Here is a 23612-nt window from a genome sequence, read left to right as displayed (position 1 = left end):
TGAGGCAGGTTTCTGAGCAGATGCATCCTATCCACGTTTTTTTTTTTAGTGGCACTTCCCACTTTTTCATATACTGGGTGTAATGATGGCACAGTTTAGAGGTCTTAAAAAAAAAATGTAGCTAGGCCGATCAGTAGCTCACACTATATACTTGCAGCATTGGAGTGCTGGGTTCAAATCGAGCAACATATCAACATATGTAAGGAGTTTGTATGTTCTTCATGTGTTTGTGTAGATTTCCTCCCACACTCCAAGTGTTGTGGAATATGATGGTGCTATATAAATAAGTAATAAAGTGGCCTTGCATGTAGCTGTTGCAGCGGTGAGGTCGTTCATGCATGCCCGCAACCTGAGCAAGACGCGCTACTGCCCCAGATGTCCCTTCAAGGAGGAGACCACCCACCATCTTTTCTGGGCCTGCCCGTTTGCTCAGGGCCTGTTGGATGCCCTGGAGGACGACTTGCAGGACTCGGTCCCCCGGAACCAGCTTTCCTACCATTCTGTTTTTTATGGACTCTTCCCGGGGACCCATCGAGAGACAGACTGCGAGAAGGCCTGGAGGATCCTCAACTGTTTCAAAGACGCTATCTGGTTTGCCAGAAACCGGCTTGTTCTCAGGAGGGAACAAGTCACCTTTCAGGACTGCTGCAGGCTCATTCACAGCTTGCTGCGGGACTACACCATCCTGGACAGCCTGAGAGGCGAAGACGAAGAAGAAGACTGAGAAGCCTTTTTCTTCGATTGTTTCCTCCATTTTGGGACTTTGCCATTTTTGTCTTTGCATTTGGTATAGTTGCATTGTCAGAGCTCTGAGCCAGTCTTCCCTCTCTCTCCCCTCCCCTCCCCCCAAAGAAATGGACTTTGGCAGCCAGCCACACAAACACATGACTAGCAGACAAACTCCTTTAAGATGTACTTGGCAGGTTTTGAACCCAGTACACCAGCACTGTAAGGCCACCATGATACATGCAAGGCCCCTCAGCGCTCACAAGTGCAGAATACACCCTATGTCCAAAGTGCAGCGTCTTCACAGGGACAAGCTCAGGACAACATTCACTTAACTTAAGGAGAATCTCAGGCAAAGCATTGTGGGAATTTATGCAAATTAGAACATCTGAAAATATATGGAGGGGGAGGTGCAGCATGAAGTTGGGGCCAGTGACTATAACACACCCTGCTTGTGCTAAACAGTAGAAAGAGCTTCATCTTAAAGCGACACTTGATATTTTTGTTGTTGATGATGATGATGCTTTTTTAGTTCATTCTGCTTGGAAAAGCTTCAGCATTTTCTGAACTGACCAACTCAGGAGGCCATGACAATCTCCCAGTCAACCAACAAAACCAGCAGCCTCATATGTGGAAAACTTCAGAGAGACACTTATTTAAATTAAGGAGAACGAAAGACAATGTATCATGGGAAAATTTGCATCTGTTTGGTAACCCATCTCAAAAGAGAATAGGCTTCTAACACTCCCAAGGCCACTGGACTAAAACGTGCTGAACAGCCAAGGGAGAAAGCAGGGAGGCTACTTTGCTTATTTTCCTCAAGGGCTGCCACTCCAAGAGTACTCCTAGAGCTTAGGACTATGTCCATCTCCACTGAAGCAGAGGTGACCCTAATGGTAAGCAGTCCTACATAAAGCCACCCTGCCCACAAAAGAGCAGACCATTCTCTACATCTAAAGATGGGGGGTCCTTACAGGCACAACCTCAGTGCAACCTTTATTTAACTTAAGGAGAAACTCAAGTAGTGCATTGTGGGAATTTATACAAATAAGAATAGATAATAATAATAATAGTAATAAGAATAGATATATAAGATATATCTTGAAACAATAACCACAGAACATAGAAAAATGTCTGACAGGTCTCCGTGCGGAGTGCCATGATCTAAGACGCTACATTTGTGGTCAATCCAGAGGAAAAAAAAAAAAAGTGGGGGGTGGGGGGAAGCCAGTGTTGAGTATGGAGGCTGTGTGCCTGGGTCTATGCAGAGGTGTCCCCAGTTAGCATTGTTTCAGAGCCTGTGCCAAGGTGCCCCAGTGGATTCGTATCTTGGTCGTGTAAGCTGGTCCTGGTTGGGATGGCTGGTGCAGGGGTGAAAGGCTGAAATTTGGTGAGATGAAAAAAAAATATTAAAGATTTGTTTATTTTATACATTCTTAAATATTTTAGTCAAAATGTTCCAGTTGGATAAAGATTGGCTGGTGTTATTGTTCGAACATCAATCTCCAGCCACCATATGCCACCGCTGCAACAGCTACATGCAAGGCCACTTTATTACTTACTTATATAGCACCATCATATTCCACAACACTTGGAGTGTGGGAGGAAATCTACACAAACACATGAAGAACATACAAACTCCTTACATATGTTGATATGTTGCTCGATTTGAACCCAGGACTCCAATGCTGCAAGTATATAGTGTGAGCTACTGATCGGCCTAGCTACATTTTTTTTTTAAGACCTCTAAACTGTGCCATCATTACACCCAGTACATGAAAAAGTGGGAAGTGCCACTAAAAAAAAAAAAAACGTGGATAGGATGCATCTGCTCAGAAACCTGCCTCAAAAGAGACTGAGCTCCCGACATTCCACGACAACTGGACCAAAAGGTACAAAGTAGCCAAGGGCTACAATAGCCAATCCGCCAAAGCTCAGTTTCCCCTCGGGATGCCACCACCAGGATACTCCTAGAGCCTGTCCTCAGTCTGGTATCCACCTGGGATACCACCATTCTAAGTATTCCTAGTACCTAAGACTGTGTCCAGCTCCACAGAGACAAACCTATCAGCCCCAAAAGGGTGTCCACATCTCTGCATTCACATAAAACGGTTACATGAATGACAAGCTGAGCAGCCAAACTACTTGCAAAGCCACACAGTGCTCACAAGTACAGAACACACTCTATATCTAGTAAGTGGCGTCTTCACAGGGACTGGCTCAGTGCAACATTCATTTAACTTAAGGAGAATATCAGGCAAAGCATTGTGGGACTTTATTCAAATTAGAACAGCTGAAAATATTTGCTTTGCCAAGGAGAAGTGATAAATGAGGGGGAGGTGCACCATGAAGCTGGGAGAACCGATTATAACACACCCTTCTTGTGCTGGACAGTAGGAAAAGCTTCATCTTAAAGGGAATGTCAATTTTTTTAAATTATTTTAGCATTAGAGATGTTTCAGTTCGGACTGCTCAAAAACCGCACAATCATTTTCTGAACTAACCAATTCAGGAGGCCATGACAACCTCCCAGCCCACCAACCAAACCATCAGCCTCATATGTGGATAACTTCAGAGAAACATCTATTTAAACTAAGGAGAACTAAAGACAAGGCATCATGGGAAAATTTGCATATTTGAAGGAGGAGCATGTGTATAGATAATCATTTAATAATAATACATTTCTAAAAAAAACAAAAACTCTATGTTAATATTTTGATCATGTTTATTTCTGTTTTTGCTCATATATGTTTGCTGGGAGGATCGTTCGATATTTTCTTTCTTTTTCAAAAATATTTTATACAAAATTGTTACAGCAACTTGGACAAAGAAGCCACATATACAGAAAGGCTAACTCCACAGCTCAACCTCCATACACAGCAGTAACTCTATGACCCTAGCTGTAGGCAATTCTATATAAAGCCACTCAACCCTCACAAGAGCAGACCATTCTCTACATCTATAGATGAGGCATCCTCACAGGCACAACCTCAGCGCAACCAGTATTTAACCTAAGGAGAAACTCAAGCAGTGCATTGTGGGAATTTATACAAATAAGAATAGATGGAAATATATGCAATACCTTTTTATTGGTTTTAAAAGAAGAAAACAAGATACAATGCATTGCATCAATATGAGATATTTCAATATAAACAGATACATAAGCATATTGTCAAGGCATTCTTCTTTTGTCCCACAAGTGGCACCCTGGGAGTTCCCCTGTGCATAGTATTACGCTGTCAGCATGTCAATTGGTATGTATTGTTATCTATTATGACTGGTCTCTTTGTTGTAGATATTCTTATCAGTGTTATCTTTGTCTGATCCTTTCGGTGTACATATAATGCGTGGCAAACATGATTTATTATTCAGACTAGTCACCATATTATATTGTGGATACATGATACCATCTGAATGTTATTTCTTTAGGACAGTGTATGTATGGACATATCTCCATTATTACTTATAAGTGTTGGGGTCTCTATATATATTGTGTCATTTTTTGGGTTACTCCCAGCTAGTCATTTGTGGGAGGGTTGCGGTATTTGTCCACCTATAAACATCTAGGTGGATCCTCCTCTGTTGTCCTCCAGTGTCTTATATGTTTTTTATTTTTTGGAGTATTTAATAAAAATTTCTGAATTTTTATGTTACTTTATTTGGTTCTGTGTTTTTTTGTTTGTATATTGTCAAGGTAGATGGGGAAAGTGCCATTTGTTAATATAGTATCATATGGAAGATTCCTGTTAGCTTTAGCTAGGTAGCGGTATGAGTCTATAAGGGACAGTGTAGAAATTATTAGGTCTGTCACCAATATGGAGAGGGGTCCAATGAGGGAGGAGGCACTTAGTCTATTCCCAGGAGTTGCATACTGCTCTAGTGATAACTACAGATATTAGTGGATGATAATTCACTGGTTATTTTGTTGTACTGCACTGCAAAAGGCTTGTTGTGTTCCATCTTGAAATATGGGTATGAGTAATGAGCAGCAGTATAATGGCAGTGAGCGCTTCAATGTGTATTAAGATTCCTCCTGTTAAAGGGGTTGGCCACTTTCAGACCAATATTGACAAACAAATGTACAATAAAAATATATATAATTTTCCAATATACTTTCTGTATCAATTCCTCCCGGTTTTCTAGATTTCGGCTTGCTGTCATTCATTCTGTTACTTCTAGAGGATAAAACTCTGACCATGGTCATGTGATTTACACACAGGTGTTTCTCGTTAGTCACAGCACAGTAATCAGACATCTGCCTGGTAATCAGCTGTGCACCTGTGTGCTCATCACATGACCATGGACCATAAATCACATGACCATGGTCAGAGTTTTATCTTCTAGAAGTAACAGAATGAATGACAGCAAGCAGAGATCTAGAAAACCGTGAGGAATTGATACAGAAAGTATATTGGAAAATTGTATATCTTTTTACTGTATATTTGTTTGTCAAAATATGTCCGAAAGTGGCCAACCCCATTAATGACACTGCAACCACCCCACATCTTGTATGATTTCCTTCCTATACTTTCCCTACACTTGTAATCCTCTATTCCTGTGTACATTGTGAGCCCCATATAGGGATCACAAAGTACTTTTTTTTTTGTCCTATCAGTATGTCTTTGTAGAGTGGGATGAAATCCATGCGAACACGGCAAGAACATACAAAGTCCTTGCAGATGTTGTTCCTGGCAGGATTCGAACCCAAGACTCCAGCACTGCAAGGCTAACCACTGAGCCACCATGTTGCCCACTACTTCTAGCTGTTCTCTAACTCCTTCCCTATCTCCTGCTGACGTTTGTCCTTGCAGTAAGAGCGGTGGCTGAATTATGCACGGCATTAACGCAGCAATAACACGACCACCTTAGCTGAGTTAAGCAGGATTTTGTTTTATTTTTGCCTGAAGTTACGGCTGTATTTTGTTTTGCTCCTTTTGTGCCTGAAGTTAAGTTTTATTTATTTTGCCATTCTTTCTAAATAAACCGCTTTGCTGCATATTTTATATCCCTGTCTTTGACTGTTTGGATTCACAACACTGCTTCTACCAATCTACTTTCCCCACAAGGGGTACTAATCTCCCAAAAAAGTAGATGAAGAGCGCAGCACATATGTGGCCCCCTCTCCATTTGCAGTGGCCACAAAATGGAATCTGTACTTGAGATGAAATAGCCCAGATCATAATATAACAACTCAAGTTTCTAACTTGTACTACAACCCCATGTTACTGTTACATTGGAATAGATAGTATGGCCTTGCCACATAGAGTTCACGGAAGTTGAAACACTGTTTTGTTGTATCTCTGTAAAACTATCTAGAAAACCTTTCAATGACCAGTCCGAGTTTAACAAATATTTGTACTGTACAATGTCCATGGTGAGCAAGAATGTGCGGGGGGGTGTAACAACAATATAAACTTTTGGAAAGACCACACACATAGACCTCATTGCCCTGTCCAGTCTCACAATGGGGCGCTGGAGCTTCTGTGTTGTGTTGGTCCTATTGCAGTTATTGGGGGCATTGGAAGCAAAACTGCAAGTACAGTAGTTGTGTTTTATATTGTGTTATATTTCATAGAATGTTTTTTTAATTTCTTTCTTTCATATATCCAAAAGTCTTATTCTATACTGGAGCATGGATTTGGAGTTTCTGTACTTTTTTACTGACTCTCTGAGAATCTAAAGGTTTAGGGTATTGAGTTTACTACTTGTGTCTTATGGACAAATATCTGAAATAAAAATTAAAAAAACATACAAGCTCGAATACCAGTATGCTTCTAATGTGTAGATGTAGCAAAAGTTTCACTTTGGCAGTAACCTGTGGCACAAAAGTTTCTTAACCCTTTCAGTGGCTTTTTGTGCTATGGGATCACAGTGTCACTTCGGTGTATGACATATATGGGCACTTTTACTCCTTGTTTTTTTAAAACTTTTATGCAGTTGTTTATGATGAAGAAAACTCTGCCTGGACATAGCCTTAGTGTGTGGATTATAGTCGATGGGATAGGTAGAGAGATCCTAAATGTTATGTACTGTACATATTTAACCCTTACACTGCCTTCATGACTGTTAGATGCAAGGAAGGAGTATAAGGGTAACGTAATGCAAATTGTTACATCAATAAACAAAATTCATTTATAAAGAGACATTGGAGTGATAGGATAATCAAGTTATCTACGTATATCCCCCACCCACCCATGACCCTGACAGGACTACTGCGTATTTCCCAGCAAACCCTCCCCTCCGCAGTTCGGCTGGTGTCTGCTGTGACCTTCATTGCATTCCTCTGCAGTCAAAGTCCTTCAGTTTCCAGGTTGCTCAGACACCTACCGTCTATGTCACCTGAAGCCACCCACTGATGATGAAGGAACATATAAGGAACACACAAGGAACACTGAATATACAACAAATGGAATACTTCAGTGGAATACAGTTAAAACAGCCTAACAGGCTCAACTTACAAGATCACAGACTGCGGTGTATAAGAACACGCTTCTTCTGATGTGGTGGTGACATTCCCAAACCACCCCCACCCACCCGAATCCAACTCCCCCCACCACCACCACTTTACTAGCTTTGGTAATGCCAAATATCTATTCGGACGTGCCAATAAAGCTTGTTTGATTTGACCTGCACCTTTTAAAGTGACATTGACATATAACACAACTCATAATCTAATAACAACATTTCACAATAAGTAATGGAGCAATAAACCTCCAACCTGCTGTACTGTGCCGAGGTGTGGCCAACACCAAGAGGGCAATATAGACAGGGAATCAGCCTTTGTCATACAACTATCTAATGCATTGCAAACCTCTGAGATGGGCAAACCTCTGAAGACTTGTTTCATCTCAGGATTAGAAGAGTCAACCCTCCACTTCGGAGTTTGGATAGAACCTGAAGTGAAATTGTTATACATTGGTGTCCTTGTCACTTACTTCTGCATAGTCTTTATAATGATGATATCCATCTTATCTCCCTCTTGCCAGACACTATGCCGTCATCTTCCCATCGGAGTTACGCACCAAACACCCCGAAAACATCTGTTTACAATTGGAGGGAGCTGAAGGAGAATCCAAAGTGAAAATATCTCTAAACCTGGAAAACAAGGACACCACACTCATAGAAAAAAATTTCCAGCAAAACAATCTATTCACCTGTCTCAACTTCCAGGTAAAAATGGATTGAGATAGATCAATATGGGCAAGAGGGAAATTGCTTCTCTGGGGAAATTGTATAGGAGAAGATGTAAATAAGATATTTCACAATTTTAACTTTTTTACTAATTAAAATTATTTAGTAAAGTATATTTTTTAATCTTCTCAACATCCATCACACATGTTTTTAGCACAATGGGAATCAATAGGTACCTACACAAGTCTTTGTTTTTAATGGACTTTTTTTTAACAGACTTAAAAAATGGACATGTCCTCTTTTTGGCCCTCGTATGGAAAAGAAAAAAGCAGAACAAAGCGAGACCTTTTAGGTTTCAATGTAATGGTCCAATAAACCCTCTTTCTCTTACGGTTTGGGATTCACCTCATGTGGTTGTGAACTGTACCAACCACTTTGCGTGCGTCTCAAGATTAATGGAGAAGGCTGCCTCAGCTGGTCTCTCCCTGGAGATCTTCTGGTTTCCTGGTGAAGATCGTAGTAGAACAGCTTCCAACACATCCAATGCATGGACATATGGTAGAACCAGGTATAGCTCTCCTCACCAACTCAAACAACAAGGTTCTCATCTTTGTACATCTCTTATCCTATTTTTATTCAATAAACCAACCATTGAGAACCTGGTTGGTTGAGTATTCGTTTTGTTTCATAATATTGACTGAATTTGGTCTTTGGTGAGGCGCGCCATATCGAGGTCTACCATACGTCCGCACATTGGGTGTGTTGGAAGCTGCTCTACTACTCTCTATACAAGGAATCCAGAGAAAGCAGCCTTCACCATTACCTTCACCATCTACTACTCTTTTTGTCCCTTGGGTCAATGGGTCCATTTTTAATGTCCATCAAAATGGGTTAACATCCTTGTGATGTCCATTAAACAGATGAGTGGGTCACAAAACAGAGAACAATGAGGTTAATTTGTTTTTTTTTTTAGCTAATAGTTAAAAAGGCATAACAAACTGATGCAAAATGGACAATAAAACAGACAAATGGCCAGAAAATTGGAATATAATTGGCCAATCGATAATAAAATGGACAAACATGGAAGTTTATTCCATTTTTAATTTTTTGTGTACGTTGCCTAAATCATGCAATGAAGGAATTCCTGGGAAAAACTGTTGATATATAGAATACTAAATCCAACATAGGTGTGAATTAACTCCTAGAAGAATTTTTGGGATTTGGAGGAGAAAGAGCATGAGGCTTATTGTCTGACAGTCGGACACCAGTCTATGGGAAGGGGAAATAATCTTTAGATATTTGTGGTTAAGTTTTGCAATTTCATCAAAGCAACTAGTTTATATTCATTGTATCCCTATAGGTTCCCATTCCTGAAACAAAAGAGGCGGTCGGCACACTAACTCTGTCCATTGAGAGTTCAGGGGAATCGGTAACCAACACCAGTAAAGTTCTTGTAAAGAAGCCATTATCTAGAATTCTGGTCCAGACAGACAAAGCCATGTACAAACCAGGACAAACTGGTAAGACATAAAAGAAAGAAATCCACTAATTCTAAACCGCTAATGGGGAGAAATTGCAAATTTACAGATAAGCCTTAGCTATGTGTAACCCATTACAACACACAGCGCACCAGCAGCCAGGATGTAAAGGGGGGCACCAGCCATATAGTGATTATAATACTTGTTTATTTTTATTCTTGAGACAATTTACAGGGACTTTGGTTTTTTTTCACAGTGAAATTTAGAATTTTGTCCATTAATGAAAATTTCAAAGCCAAAAATATCTTGGTGAGTCAAAAATAAAACTGATCAAGCAAAGAAAAATAATATCAGATGTCATTTGGTTGATATTGAGCAAAATCGGTTACTGTATTTCAGCCATACTGTACATCTATTGTTGTATATCAAATATGCCAAAATTACCAAATTCATGGTATGTTCCATTGTATGATATATCATATTACAATATATTTTATTTTTTCCTTAGATCCCTGTGGTTGAAGTCCAGGTAGGAAAATAGATGGAGAAATAATAACAATAGTAATAGTAGATAATAAGATGATGATATTGCATGCAAAGGTTATATATATATATATATATATATATATATATATATATATATATATATATATTTTAAGTGAATATTTTTATAGCATTCTTTTTCTTAACCCTTATAGACAATTACAATACACGTTTTCCTCAATTGGTAATGTGTAATTTCCGATTGTCACTTCTAGGACCCAGACAAAAACAGGATTAGTCAGTGGGTAAATGTGAGCCTTCATCAGGGCATTACCGAGCGATCCTTTCCTCTTTCCTCTGAGCCCACACTTGGAGAATATACCATTAAACTGAAAGACACATCCCATACATTCAGTGTGGAGGAATATGGTGAGGCAACGACTATTTTGTCCAATTTCTATCCCAAGTTTTTTTTAGTCATTTCTGAGTTGCATTTTTTTAATATATTTTCAGTTCTTCCAAAATTCGAGGTCAATATCAATTTCCCTAAGTATGTTCTGTTTAACAGTGAGCAGTTTCCGGTTGAAGTTTGTGGCAAGTGAGTATACTAGCCAAGTGGGCGGGAACACTGGTTTCTCTGGGGGAGGGGTTTTTGTGTGCTGCATGTCATACAATTTTGGTCTAACTAGCTGGTATATACTAATTTGTATCAGCACTAGAAGAGCCTATATCTTTGGAACGGCTAAATGGATTTGGATAATTGAAACACCAAATCCACCTTTCAAAGTGAGATATGTATAGACCTGGTAATAAGTCCCTTTAATGCCTTAACAAAGGATTTTTCTTTTTTTTTAATTTTTTTTAAATAAAGTGATACATACCATTTCATATCTTTCATATATCATTTATACATCTTGTATATCTTTACATTTTATATAATTCTCGTTTTGACTAAAATGTATTTCCTTTGTCACCCTTAGGTACACATATGGGAAGCCAGTCCAGGGGAATTTCACAGCTACTATTTGTCACGAAGCCCAGAATTATTATTGGACATGGGTCGCACCAGAACCGTCCCTATGTATTCAAATCTCTGGAAAGGTAAGATGTATTTTCTATAATTTAAAATTGTGATAAAATATCAAATAACCAAAAAAAGTTCCTCTTAGCTGATATTACTTATGCAGTCTTTGATCAAGCTACTTGACTGTCCAAAGTTGATAACCATGGTCCTTATGTTCTATTAGGCCATATGGATAACATGGACAACGCAGATCTCTCTTTGGAGAGTTTGATATAGCTTGTATCATATGGTTGTATATTCATTTACATGAGCTTATGTAATAATACATTTCTCTTTCTCTGGTACAATAGTTCCTAGGAGCCCTGACAGTGTCATACACTATGTTTTATAGATAGGTTCCTAGGAGCCCTGACAGTGTTCTATACTATGTTTTATAGATAGGTTCCTAGGAGCCCTGACAGTGTTCTATACTATGTATTATAGATAGGTTCCTAGGAGCCCTGACAGTGTCATACACTAGGTTTTGTAGATAGGTTCCTAGGAGCCCTGACAGTGTTCTACACTTTGTTTTGTAGAGAGGTTCCTAGTAGAGATGACCAAACAGTAAAATGTTCGAAATTCGATATTCGTTTCGAGTAGCCCCTCAATATTCGACTACTCGAATCGAATCGAATCGAATATCAAACCCCATTATAGTCTATGGGGGGAAAATGCTCGTTTCAGGGGTAGGCAACGTTTGATCAAATTATACTTACCAAGTCCACGAGTGAAGGTCGGGCTGGATCCTCCGAGAAGTCTTCTCCATGCAGCGTCCCCACGGCATCTTCCAGCTCTGAATTCACTCTGCCAGGCATCGGGCCTGGGCAGAGCCGACTGCGCATGCACAGTCGGCTCTGCCTAGGCCCCGATGCCTGGCAGAGTGAATTCAGAGCCAAAAGACGCCACGGGGAAGCTGCACGGAGAAGACTTCTAAAGGTAGTTGAAGAACCAGCGTTGATTGGCCGACTGTATAGCATTTGGCCAATCAATGCTGGTTCTGCATTGAACTTTTCCATTCGAATAGTGAGTGGTACTCGATCGAGTACGAGTATTTCGAATACCGTAGTATTCGATCGAATACCTACTCGATCGAGTACTACTTGCTCATCTCTAGTTTCTAGTCCTGACAGTGTTCTACACTATGTTTTATACATAGGTTCCCAGCAGCCCTGACAGTGTTATACACTATGTTTTATAGATAGGTTCCTAGGAGCCCTGACAGTGTTCTACACTATGTTTTATAGATAGGTTCCTAGGAGCCCTGACAGTGCTCTACACTATGTTATATAGATAGGTTCCTAGGAGCCCTGATAGTGTCCTACACTATGTTTTATAGATAGGTTCCCAGGAGCCCTGACAGTGTTCTACACTATGTTTTATAGATATGTTCCTAGGAGCCCTGACAGTGTTCTATACTATGTTTTATAGATAGGTTCCTAGGAGCCCTGACAGTGTCATACACTATGTTTTATAGATAGGTTCCCAGGAGCCCTGACAGTGTTCTACACGATGTTTTGTAGATAGGTTCCCAGGAGCCCTGACAGTATTCTAAACTAGCATTACAAGTAAGGCACAGGAGCAGAGGACTAGTCTCTAGGACTTTTATGTCATATTTCCTACTAATATCTACACAATACAGTATACCATAATTGCCTCATAGGCCCAATAGTTTCCTACTTGAATATAGAGTCATGCACATGTGACTGGTGGCTGCCATTGAATTATTTTCTTTCATGCAGTTGGACAGATCTGGCTGTCACACCATTGAACTCAAGACTGAACCCTTTAATCTTAAAAACTTTATGACAAATGTACTGAAAGGTACAGCTTCTATTACAGAGGAAGGCACTGGTAAGTTTGTTGTATCTCAACACAGTATTATAGATTATTACTTTTTTGTGGCAAAAATGGTAATGGCACCTGCAATGTCGCTGGATTTATTGTCTTCTGACAGAACATTAAAGGGTGATCATGGGAAGATATTGTTACAGATTTTGCCTGGGGCATCAAGTTCGGCCTTTCTTTTCTCCTTCTTTATGCAGGGGTGGAGCTATCGTCAAGTGGTCGGACCACTATATCAAATGTTATCAATAAAGTGTCTTTTGTTGAGGCTGACAGTAACTACAAGGCTGGCATCCCATACATTGGTTTGGTAAGTGACACATTGTCTTCATATACCATGCTCTACAGGTCATACTCCGGTATTATATATTTTGATTTTTATTCCAGATTAGAGTGGAGGATGCTGGAGGTCTTCCCAAACCAAACATCACAGTTTATCTGAAATGTACCTATAACACGGTGTGCCAGACCTTAGTGACCGATGACAATGGCCAAGCATCGTTTACTCTGAATACAACAGACTGGAAAAATACCATGACATTATCGGTACGAGCATCTTCATTTATGTATAGAACACAGAACACAATGTTATGAAACATTATAAGATGGAAGTAGAATACATAAGGAAATACTACATTGGAATTAAAAGCATTGAAAAAATCTCAAGCCAATACTGTTCTTGGTTTCCACAAAACTGCCATCCTGGCAAGGACATCTCCTTGTTGACTCTTCCCCTTTATATCGCATGGTGCAGTATTTATTACATTTATCTCCAATATCAAGGAAAAAATAACTTGTGAACAAAGTACTAAGCCTCTTTAATAATACAACAAGAGAAGCCACTTAAGTGGAGAAATGTCTTCAAAGATAAAGTTCCAGGTGATATTTGACAAATTAAACAAAATGGGACATGATGGAATGGTACAGTATTATACTTTCTTCTGGTAGAAAACCTTGATTTTTTTTTGTTTTTCGTTTTAGGCGCAAACAGAATTGAGCACTGAGCAATATGTTCATGGTAGATTACGGCCCGATTATGGTCAAGCCTCACAACGTGTCCTTCCCTTCTACTCTCGGAGCAAGAGCTTCTTGAAACTGAATTCTCCGAATAAGGTTCTGCCATGTGAGGGCCAACAAGAGGTCCATGTGGAATACATCATTAGTCACACTGAGATTACAGAGGCCAAAAAATTATCCCTGCATTACCTGGTGAGATATGTATTACCATTCATCAGGATATCAGTTTGGCTTTTCAGGTGCTCACGTTTCTCAAATGCTCAAAAAAGCAATTCAAGATGAGTGCTTAGACCCCAATGTTATTTGTTGTACAATAATTTATAATGTCATCTGCTCATTGACTTTCTCCATAAAAAAAAAGTAAAGGACATTGCCGAGAAGGTACAGTAAACAGTCAATGAAAAGATAAATCAAAGGAAACCATTATGGAGCTCTCTCATTGGGGTAAGACAAAACCTTTGCCGATATCCCCCTCGACACTGTGTACAACATTTTTTCTTGAACTTTTAGCTCTAAAAAGTCCAGAATTACAGATATGAAAAATAATCTTGAAAAGCAGATGTATTAAAAAATTCATCAATGGCAGAGTATTCTTTGCAAACTTAAAAGGCTTGCTTTAAAGGGTAAGCCAGTTATTTCCAATTGGTGGGCCCTGTGCAACATGTAGAGAACATTCTAGACAACTTATTCTTATCATTTAAGACCACGTATAGCATGTTACTCCATATTGTGCACTTACTTAGTTTACCATTTGCTAAAACCAGCCCTGTAGAAGAATGGTAAAGGGAAAGATCTAAGAGAGCTAGTTAAGTAGAGTTGCCTGTGTCTGTCTATTGTCCTCCTTTTCCTCATCTTCATCAGTTTTATTATTCGATCACTTATCTCCACCATCCTATGACTATATCATTTTTTTCACAGTTGGTTTCCAAAGTTTCTATTAAAGACTCAGGGACCGTGGACATTGAAATTGAGAACAGCGATGAAGGTAAGGCATGCATTTAAGAATGGATACAAAATAAAAGTAGATAAGCAGATAAGCTAATACTGTCTAACTTGTAGCAGTGCTAGACTAGACTAGACAGCTTTAAAATATACAACAATAAGGGCACAGATGCTTTATCTAACCACCATCGCAACCACTTGAAGTAACATTGTCCTCTTCCCACCTCCACACAAAGTAGTATTGATTAACCTCCTACTCCTCCAAAATGGGCAGGATTGTCTTCTTATCCACACCTCTCTTATTGGTAGAGGTGTCCCTATTCCAATCCTTCCATCATTTACATCAGCATTGTCACCCTTCCTAGCCCCCACCGAAACAGCCTCTCTTCCTAACCCTCCACCACTGATAACAGCAATGTCCCCCATTACTCTTTCCCCCAGCACTCCCCAAATACTGTGATAGCATGACCACTATTTCCTTAGTCTTTGATTTTAGCCAATAATGTTGTTTTGTATTACAGATATTGTTGGAAAGGTCACCTTGAACCTTCCTTTCAGTGCGGGCACTTCTAAGATTCTTCATGTCTTTGTTTACATCTTCTTGCCTAATGGAGAAATAGTAGCAGATACCGCAAAATTTGATGTACAGAAATGTTTCAAGAACAAAGTAAGTTGTATTCATTTTCTAAAGTGTAACAACATAGAACATTCTATCATTGACCATCATATGTGGCTACATTTTATTGGCAGTAATTGTGATAGTGACTCTGTGCTAAAAACATAATCCAAAAAGGGGTTGTCTTTAGGATTCCCAAATGAGCTATAGATAAAGTGAGAACCTATTTGGAAATTCTTTTTTTAGATTTGGTAGTATGCAAGGTCTAATAAGTCCCTGTTTCTTGAACAGCAGCCTCTTTGAGACAGCATCTCCTTAATGAGACATGGAACCCCTTCTGACCCAGGTCTATGACCTCTCACTCAGCCAGCCTGCACCCTGCTTCGTACCGATGACAGGCAATATATTTGAAACAGCGATCTGCGGATGGGTTTCTCTTACTTTTAGAGGTGTTATTCTGGCTTGATTTTATTCCCAGTTTATGCTTCTAGATTTCAAGAAAATCAAGCATTGATCTATAGGGTGCTATCTTCCAAAAGGCGGTGCTAGAGAAAGTTCTCTTTTTACACCATGGAGGACTTATTTGTCTATTTACATCCTGTGGGTCAAAGGTAGGAATTTTAGAGCAAGAGATTGTGCTGGTACATAATAGTAGAAGTCTTTGCTATAAAACAATGAGCCATGGGATGGGAAGTCACTGACTGTATGACCATCTACCTGCTACTCCACTTTGCGGTACGGAACAATAATGTAGGGAATCTTGAGATAGAAACTATTTAAGATGGTCTCTATGTTTACTTTGCTTTTTAGGTGTCAACTGAGATTTCCCCACATGAGGTTCTTCCAGGATCAGACGTGTCTCTCCAGGTTGAGGCTGCCCCAGGATCTCTCTGTGGTCTGCGAGTGGTGGATCAGAGCGTTGTACTGATGAAACCAGAGAAAGAGCTGACAGCTGACAAAGTAAGTGTATTATAGTGATGGCTTAGCTATTGACTGTGTATGCATCAATACTACATTTTATTAAGTGTTTATGGTATCGCCATATTCTGCAGAGTTGTGCAAAGAATCACCCAATCACCCTCATTGGTCCGTTTTCCTCCACACACTTCATTTAGTTGTTTTGAGTGGCTAATAGACAGAGAATGGAGCAGGAAATAGACAGCGCTGTTCTCTGTGTGGTGGTGAAACTGAATTACTGCAGCTTAGGTTCTATTTAATGAATGGGAGCTGATCTGCAGTACCTGGTGTGGCCACTACACAGATAACAGTGTTGTCTGCTTCCTGCTCCATTCTCTGTGTAACAGTTGCTGAGAACAACTAATGGATGGGGGCGCCAGGTGTCAGACTATACTGTATAATGACCTACACTTAAGATAGGTCATCCATGTTTTTAGCCATGAAACCCCTTCAATGTTTAACATTCTTAAATTTTCTATATATATTTTTTTACAAGGTTTTTGACCTATTCCCATCCATTAATCTTGGACGGTATGATTCTCGTATTGATGAAGAAGAAAATACATGTGCATTTGGACCTTCTTCCCCTGATGTCTCCTTTAGAAGGCCATTTCGGCCATGGTTCCATACAGATGAGCATGTGGATGTATACAGTTTGTTTAAGGTAAAAAAAAAACGTGATCAAATTAACACAAAAATTACATAAAGATTCATTATACACATGTAAAAGAAAGGCCAAAAGACTGAAAAACATTGGGGAATCTTAAGAAAATTTTGTCTGTAACAAAATATAGAATATAACAATCTTGAATGGATTGAGTGGAAGGTAGAAGTATAAGAGCTTCCTATACAATGTTGTATATTTCCCATTCTTTTTGTAGCCATTCTTGGCATTGGCTGAAAAAAAACACAGGAAAATACACTCAACATCGAAATAGTACAGTGCTGTATTGCTGTGGGCACAGGGGATGTGTTTGCGAGATTGCTTCCGGACATTACACAGCCGAGACCCAAGACTAGCCGCCGTAGTGAGAAAGTATCCAACATTGGTGGCAATAGCGATCACAGTTCGGGGGCAAGATCGCTTCCCCTCGAATACCCTGCGATGAGACTGAGGGGTCTGAGGGGATGCCATGGTATTCAGGAGGCCGAGCAATGGCTCCTGACTGCTTTTACCTAATGCACAATGCAGTACCTTGCACTGTGGATAAGAGATCCCATTTTCATTTTCAAAAAAGTTAAGAAAAAAAGTTGAAAAAGTTAAAAATAAAGTGCAAAAAATAAAAAATAATGAGGAGTTCGAAAAACCTATTTTTAAAAAAACCCCTACAAATAAAACAAAACCAAATAAAAATAAAAATAGCATGCTGGGAGGCCCTGGAGCATCTGGGGATGGGTATGTTTTTTTAAAAAAAATTTCTTTCCTGGCCTAATTTTTTAAAAAAAAAATTATCCTGCACAACCCCCTTTAAATTGCAAGAATCTGCATAAGACGTCTCTCCTCATTTTTTTTCCCAAGTAAAGTGGGGTGAAAAGTTGGCCAATGGATCATGTAAAAGACATGGAGGAGAAAATAATCATCAGGCTCAGCATCATAATGTGGGGTCCAATCTGATCTTCGCTATAGATTCTCCGATTTCCCTTATATATCGTATATATATAAAACTTACTCTGCATTTCCTCATAGAACCTGCACTTAAAAATAGTAACAAGTGCCGATATTAAGAAACCTCCAATATGCCACGAGTTTCCAATGTACACGCGTTTTGGAGGGTTCTCACCCTTCCGTGTTACTGGTAAGTTAATTAAAATAATCATTTTATAAGAAGTTTATATATTTGACTTATTTTGGATTAGCTGAGTGATTAGATCAAATTCTAGGCTGCCTGACTACTAACTAATAGAGATGAGCAAACAGTAAAATGTTCGAGATTCGTTTCGAGTAGCCCCTCAATATTCGACTACTCGAATCGAATATCGAACCCTATTATAGTCTATGGGAGGAAAATGCTTGTTTCAGGGGTAGGCAACATTCGATCAAATTTTACTTACAAAGTCCTTGAGTGAGGGTCGGGCTGGATCCTCTGAGAAGTCTGCACATGCCCGCACTACAAGCAGACATACACAGTCGGCTCTGCCCAGGCCCGATGCCTGGCAGAGTGAATGAAGAGCCGGAAGATGCCGCGGGGAAGCTGCACGGAGAAGACTTCTAAAGGTAGGAGAAGAACCAGCGTTGATTGGCCGACTGTATAGCATTCGGCCAATCAATGCTGGTTCTGCATCGAACTTTTACATTCAAATAGTGAGTGGTACTCGATCAAGTACGAGTATTTCGAATACTGTAGTATTCGATTGAATACCTACTTGATTGAGTACTACTCGCTCATCTCTACTAACTAACCATCACGCATCCCTAACTTTTAGGGTGTTAGACTCAGCATCTCAAAGGACATATGGTTCCCTTCATACCATTATGGTGGCAGCTCCCCAAGCTTGGCACTGACGGACTTTGTACAGTTTGTTACAATGTATCCGAGTATTGTCATACATACAGATTACAAAAAATATTCAGAAGATTCCCATAAAAAGAGCAATCCCAATTACTATGTCTTACTCTACATACAGTCCTTTTTCCCATATATTGTTCAGTGTACTGTAATATAGGATTTTCTCTAATTCTTTTATATTTGTATTCTATTCTATTTGTATTTATTAAGGCATGGGTGCTTCTGGTCCAGTGGGCAGACCACAAGGCGGAAGTGCAGCAGTGCCTCATGCACCACCAGAGCCAAAAGAAATTGAAAAAGTAAGGACATATTTCCCTGAGACCTGGATTTGGGAACTTGTTGCTCTTGGGTAAGTTGTATGCTGAAGACTTGATGGTAATGTGCTATTAGTAACATGACCAGGTCGTAACAAGGTAAGGAAATCACAGAGGCGCCCATTGCTTTGCACCTTCTTTGCCACTTCCTTCATATTAAGCTTATCTATCTATGGAGCTGGGAGGATATGTTGGGTTCTGGCGACAGACTCCATTTAAAGATCTTAGTGTAACTTTCATTAAAATATTCCTTTCAATAAGATGTTTTCCTTTGTTATAACGTATGGTGTGCCCACATTTATTAAGTAGCTTGGTCTTTTTTTATCATAAGAGCCGCTCCCCCTTAAAGGGTTAAAGTTGAAATATGTGCATGGTTTATTTTATGACTATAAAGGCCTTCATACATGGTGTCCTATCAGGTTTTCTGCTGCTAGTGATCATATTATAGATAAAACCCAGTTTACATTTATCTCTCAGGTTGTGGGCATGTATAATAAAGAGTAGTCTGCCCCCCCTCCCAACCTATCCACTACTGATATTACTGTTTTGTAATTCTGCCAGGAGTAACTATAGAATATCAAACAAATAGCTGAGAAACCCAACAGTCACTGGGCAGTCCCCATTATAGTCTTTGGGGTCTGTGGGTGTGTGCTGGAAACTCCTTTTTTAGCGGACAAGAGCTCCATCTTTTGTGTCCCCATGTGAACCCAAACGATGGAGAGACGAACGCTAGCGTGAACCCAGCATAAGCTGTGCAATTTGCAGAATCTTCAGTACTTTACACAGAGCAACCATTTTCAGACATATATGTGTATGCTGTGAGGAGAATGAGCCACTGCCATCTACATTCATTGTGTGAAGACAGAGCCAATTATTCCCCTCCAGATGTCTTGCTTCTATCTTGTATCTATGCATGGACCTCTATGGTAACAAGTGAATTACAAAAAGATCCCAACTGTATGAACTCTAATGAACTTTACTGAGTGAAACTGAAGTCAATGAATTGCTGAGATATTACTGGAGAATAATCCAATTATCTTTTTTTAGGAAATCTGGTAGAGCTGAAATCCATCACAAGGCTCCGGATACCATCACTGACTGGAGTGCAGGGGCCATATGTATGGGGCCCAGTGGATTTGGTATGTCTCCTACATCATCCCTACGGGTTTTCCAGCCTTTCTTCGTAGATCTTACCCTCCCATATTCTGTTGTCAGAGGAGAATCATTTACCCTCAGAGCTTCATTTTTCAACTACCTGACACAATGTATAAAGGTAACTATGGCGATGTATGGAATGTCATAACTTTTGTTAAAGGGCTGGGTGAAGCATTCCAACCATGATTCGGTTTACAGTATAATGCCAAAAAATGAGGTCAGGCTAATGTGAATAAGGGCTAATCCGATACTCTAGGCATATGGAACATTTATTGTGATAGATTTCATGGCACAGTATTTGTGAACTAGCTCATTTAGAATGGTCCACCATAGAGCGCTCCAGTCCTTTGGGTCCAATGGCCGGACAGTCTGCCATTGATAAAATAACTTATCATAAAGATAAGGGCTTGTATACTATCTGTGTTGATATAACCAAAACAGTGATGTCTTGTACCTCAGCGAGAGTAGATTTTATTATTTGAGACCTGTTTTTGCCAGGTGCAAACTACCCTGCAGACCACCGATGAGTTAGAGGAGAAGAAGTGTGATCACTGTGACTACAGCAGCTGTATATGTGCAGACGAGAGCAAAACCTTCTACTGGAACCTGAAAGCCTCCAAACTGGGTATGATGGGACTTGTTGGGATATCATGACAATAATACAGTTGAAGTTTACTCGTTGTCTTATGTTTACAGTAGGTGCACCCCAAGTTCTTCTGAACTGAGCTAGATCTCTATAGGGTTATAAATTGTGTAGTTGCATTATATGTCCAATAGTTTGGCATTCATTCCATTGTACCTACATGTATTCAACTAAATAACAAATGCTTACATACATATCTGGCTTTTCAGTCAATATTTCATTTTAGAGTGAACAAATTTGATTACAACTGTATTCAACCAGAGTTTTCCAAGAGTTTAGGGCCCTACATTATCCAAATGTTTTGGAGTTCGTCACTCTTTAAGCACCTTAATACTCTGGGGTATCCTCAGACCCCAGAGAATAATAACTGGAAGTCCATTGAAGGTGAGTAACAAACACAAACTCACCTTGCCTCACTTGGGTGTCTAGTGGTCTCCCAACATCCTCTTTAGGTCTCTGGCTGATGTCAGGCATCCTGGGGTCAGCACTGAGGTCTTAGTGGTCACATGGGGTGTGCTGACTTCACTAAGCTGTGACTAGGGGGGCACCTGATATCAGCCAGAGCCTGGAAGAAGAATGAAAAGGACACCAAGTGACCACCAGCCGCTGAGAAGATTTCTAGGAGAGGTGAGTATAACAGTTTGATATTTTTACTCTGCTTCGCTGGGCCTCCATTTATTATACTCTGGTCTTCATGGTCTTGAACTCCTTTTAGTATATAAACTCTATTTTTATACAATTTACCATCTGGATCCCATTATAGGAGAAGTAAACATTACTGTAAGGACAGAAGCTGTGGACACAAAAGATTTTTGTGGAAATGAGATCCCTGTTGTTCCAAAGCAAGGCAAAACCGACACCATTGTAAAGAAGGTGCTAGTGCAGGTGAGTGTGCAAAAAATATATTAAAAAGGGCTATAAATTATTTCTTCCTCCATTAAAGTTTTTCTTCGTCTGGACAAAGTTTTACTGTCTGAATAGCCCTGTATACAAATAACTTCTCCTAGCTAATGTAGAGAGGCTATGGGTGTCCTTTTGCACCTAGCACCCATATCAGATGCCCATCTGGACCCTTCTAGCCTTAAGCCCTTAATATTGAATTTTTTTCTAAAAACTATTAATACTCCAAATGTTTTATCTTTTATTGGTATCTTCAGCCTGGAGGTGTCCTAGAGGAGAAATCACACAGCTCTCTCATCTGCATCAACGAGGAAGGTGAGGAGTCATTATATTACCTAGTTGTAATGGAGGCCCGGTGTAGACACTGCGCCGTCACTTGTGCCAGCCTAATCATGGGGTGGACAGGGTAGTCAGCTCCCTACTTCTTTGGTTCCAAATCTACAGACTCTGTACTCTCAGTCTACTAGCTTCCAAGTAAAGTCCAAGGTACTACTTGTAAACTAACATACCAAACATCTCTTAGGTGTGTAGCCAAAATGGACCCACCAAAATCCCAGACAGGACAGACCAAACTCCGCTGAAAGGTGCAGGAAACCTCCTTTACTGCTCTGCCCTGAATTGACAGTAAAGTCTCAGGCTTCAGCATGTAAAGGTTGTTCCTACGCATGCCTGAATCTTCCCTTACTTCTGCCCACTGACATTCCTGCTCTTCCCACCATATCTGCATCCCATACGGCCATCACAACATTGTGTATCCATACTCTCTTGCTGCCCATAGGGTATACATGTTCCCTGGCTCTATCTCAAAGGGTAAAGCTCTCAATAATATGTGCCTGCCAATCTTCTGCACCTCTGTGTTATTTAATATACCTTCCCACACTAAAAGGTGCCTGAGCAATGAGGTTTCTTGTATTCCTGTGAAAGTGTTTGGTTGTACACAGTAGTTTGTATGCTCATTTTCTAACTTCTGCCTACATACTAATATCTGGACATGTTCCACCTGCACTGAAATCTGCGTATGAATCATACCTTTTCTTATTTCATCTGCTCTGACCTCTATTAGCTATACTGTTGTGAAAGAACTACACTTCTCTGACCTTGGCTTATCCACAGTCCTTTGGTGCCAGTAACCAGTGTCTCTTGAGCTATCCAGGTCATCTGTTGCTCAACAGGAAGTTCTCCTGAGGTAGGGACCTGACTAGATCCCTGTACAAGGGGATCACTTAGACAATGCACACAGGAGTAACCCCAAGTCAAGACAATTTAGTGGTCCAGTAGACCATCACATATTCCGTTTGTTACATACACTATCAGCTATGATCCTGCCTTAATGTCCATGATTGAATGTAGTTCCAAACCAGATTGTTCAACTTATAAGATATGGCGGTACTCAGTGAGTTCAGTATCAAAACCATCAGACAAAGTCAGGGGACTTCAACTGTCTTCTCTTTGGGATTCTCAGATCTTCTATCTTAGTAATCCTATTAGGCACTGCCAGAGGTGACATTAGAGAAATACAATAGAAGAACACAGATAATGTGTCTAATATACATGGGATCTTGAATTGTGTGGCACTTGTTTGAGAAATTTCATATTTACCTATTAATATAAAAATTTTAGGTGAACCTAAAGTGGAGGAGATATCTCTGAAGATCCCTGATAATATTCTGGAGGATTCTGCAAGAGCTTATGTAACAGTGCTGGGTAAGATCTACAATGTATTAATCTCCTCATCAAGTGTCTGTCAAAAATATCTAGCAATTATGCCAATGGCTCAATGTCCCTAAATTTTCCATTTTGTGCATCAAGCTCAATGTTGTACCATGTTGTATAGGTTT

The 23612-nt window shown here is 39.9% G+C and overlaps 1 protein-coding gene across 1 annotated transcript in view; it reads left to right on the top strand.

The window, feature by feature from the left end:
- Positions 1-6190: 6190 nt before the first annotated feature.
- Positions 6191-23612, top strand: part of LOC142219116 (uncharacterized) — a 60495-nt gene continuing 43073 nt past the window's right edge. The window contains exons 1-23 of the mRNA XM_075288083.1: positions 6191-6258; positions 7713-7896; positions 9218-9377; positions 9592-9644; positions 9844-9864; positions 10094-10247; positions 10332-10416; positions 10799-10919; positions 12621-12732; positions 12924-13033; positions 13111-13269; positions 13705-13932; positions 14659-14725; positions 15204-15349; positions 16109-16258; positions 16752-16919; positions 17943-18051; positions 18973-19111; positions 20124-20349; positions 20730-20856; positions 21638-21759; positions 22032-22089; positions 23395-23478. Of these exons, the coding sequence (XP_075144184.1) occupies positions 6191-6258; positions 7713-7896; positions 9218-9377; positions 9592-9644; positions 9844-9864; positions 10094-10247; positions 10332-10416; positions 10799-10919; positions 12621-12732; positions 12924-13033; positions 13111-13269; positions 13705-13932; positions 14659-14725; positions 15204-15349; positions 16109-16258; positions 16752-16919; positions 17943-18051; positions 18973-19111; positions 20124-20349; positions 20730-20856; positions 21638-21759; positions 22032-22089; positions 23395-23478 (2851 nt within the window). The remainder of the gene's footprint in view (positions 6259-7712; positions 7897-9217; positions 9378-9591; positions 9645-9843; positions 9865-10093; positions 10248-10331; positions 10417-10798; positions 10920-12620; positions 12733-12923; positions 13034-13110; positions 13270-13704; positions 13933-14658; positions 14726-15203; positions 15350-16108; positions 16259-16751; positions 16920-17942; positions 18052-18972; positions 19112-20123; positions 20350-20729; positions 20857-21637; positions 21760-22031; positions 22090-23394; positions 23479-23612) is intronic.

Source organism: Leptodactylus fuscus, chromosome 10, assembly GCF_031893055.1.
Source record: "Leptodactylus fuscus isolate aLepFus1 chromosome 10, aLepFus1.hap2, whole genome shotgun sequence".
NCBI classification, from domain to species: Eukaryota; Metazoa; Chordata; class Amphibia; order Anura; family Leptodactylidae; genus Leptodactylus; species Leptodactylus fuscus.
The sequence above is the reverse complement of the archived record's forward strand: the minus strand, read 5'-3'. Positions and strand labels throughout refer to the sequence as shown.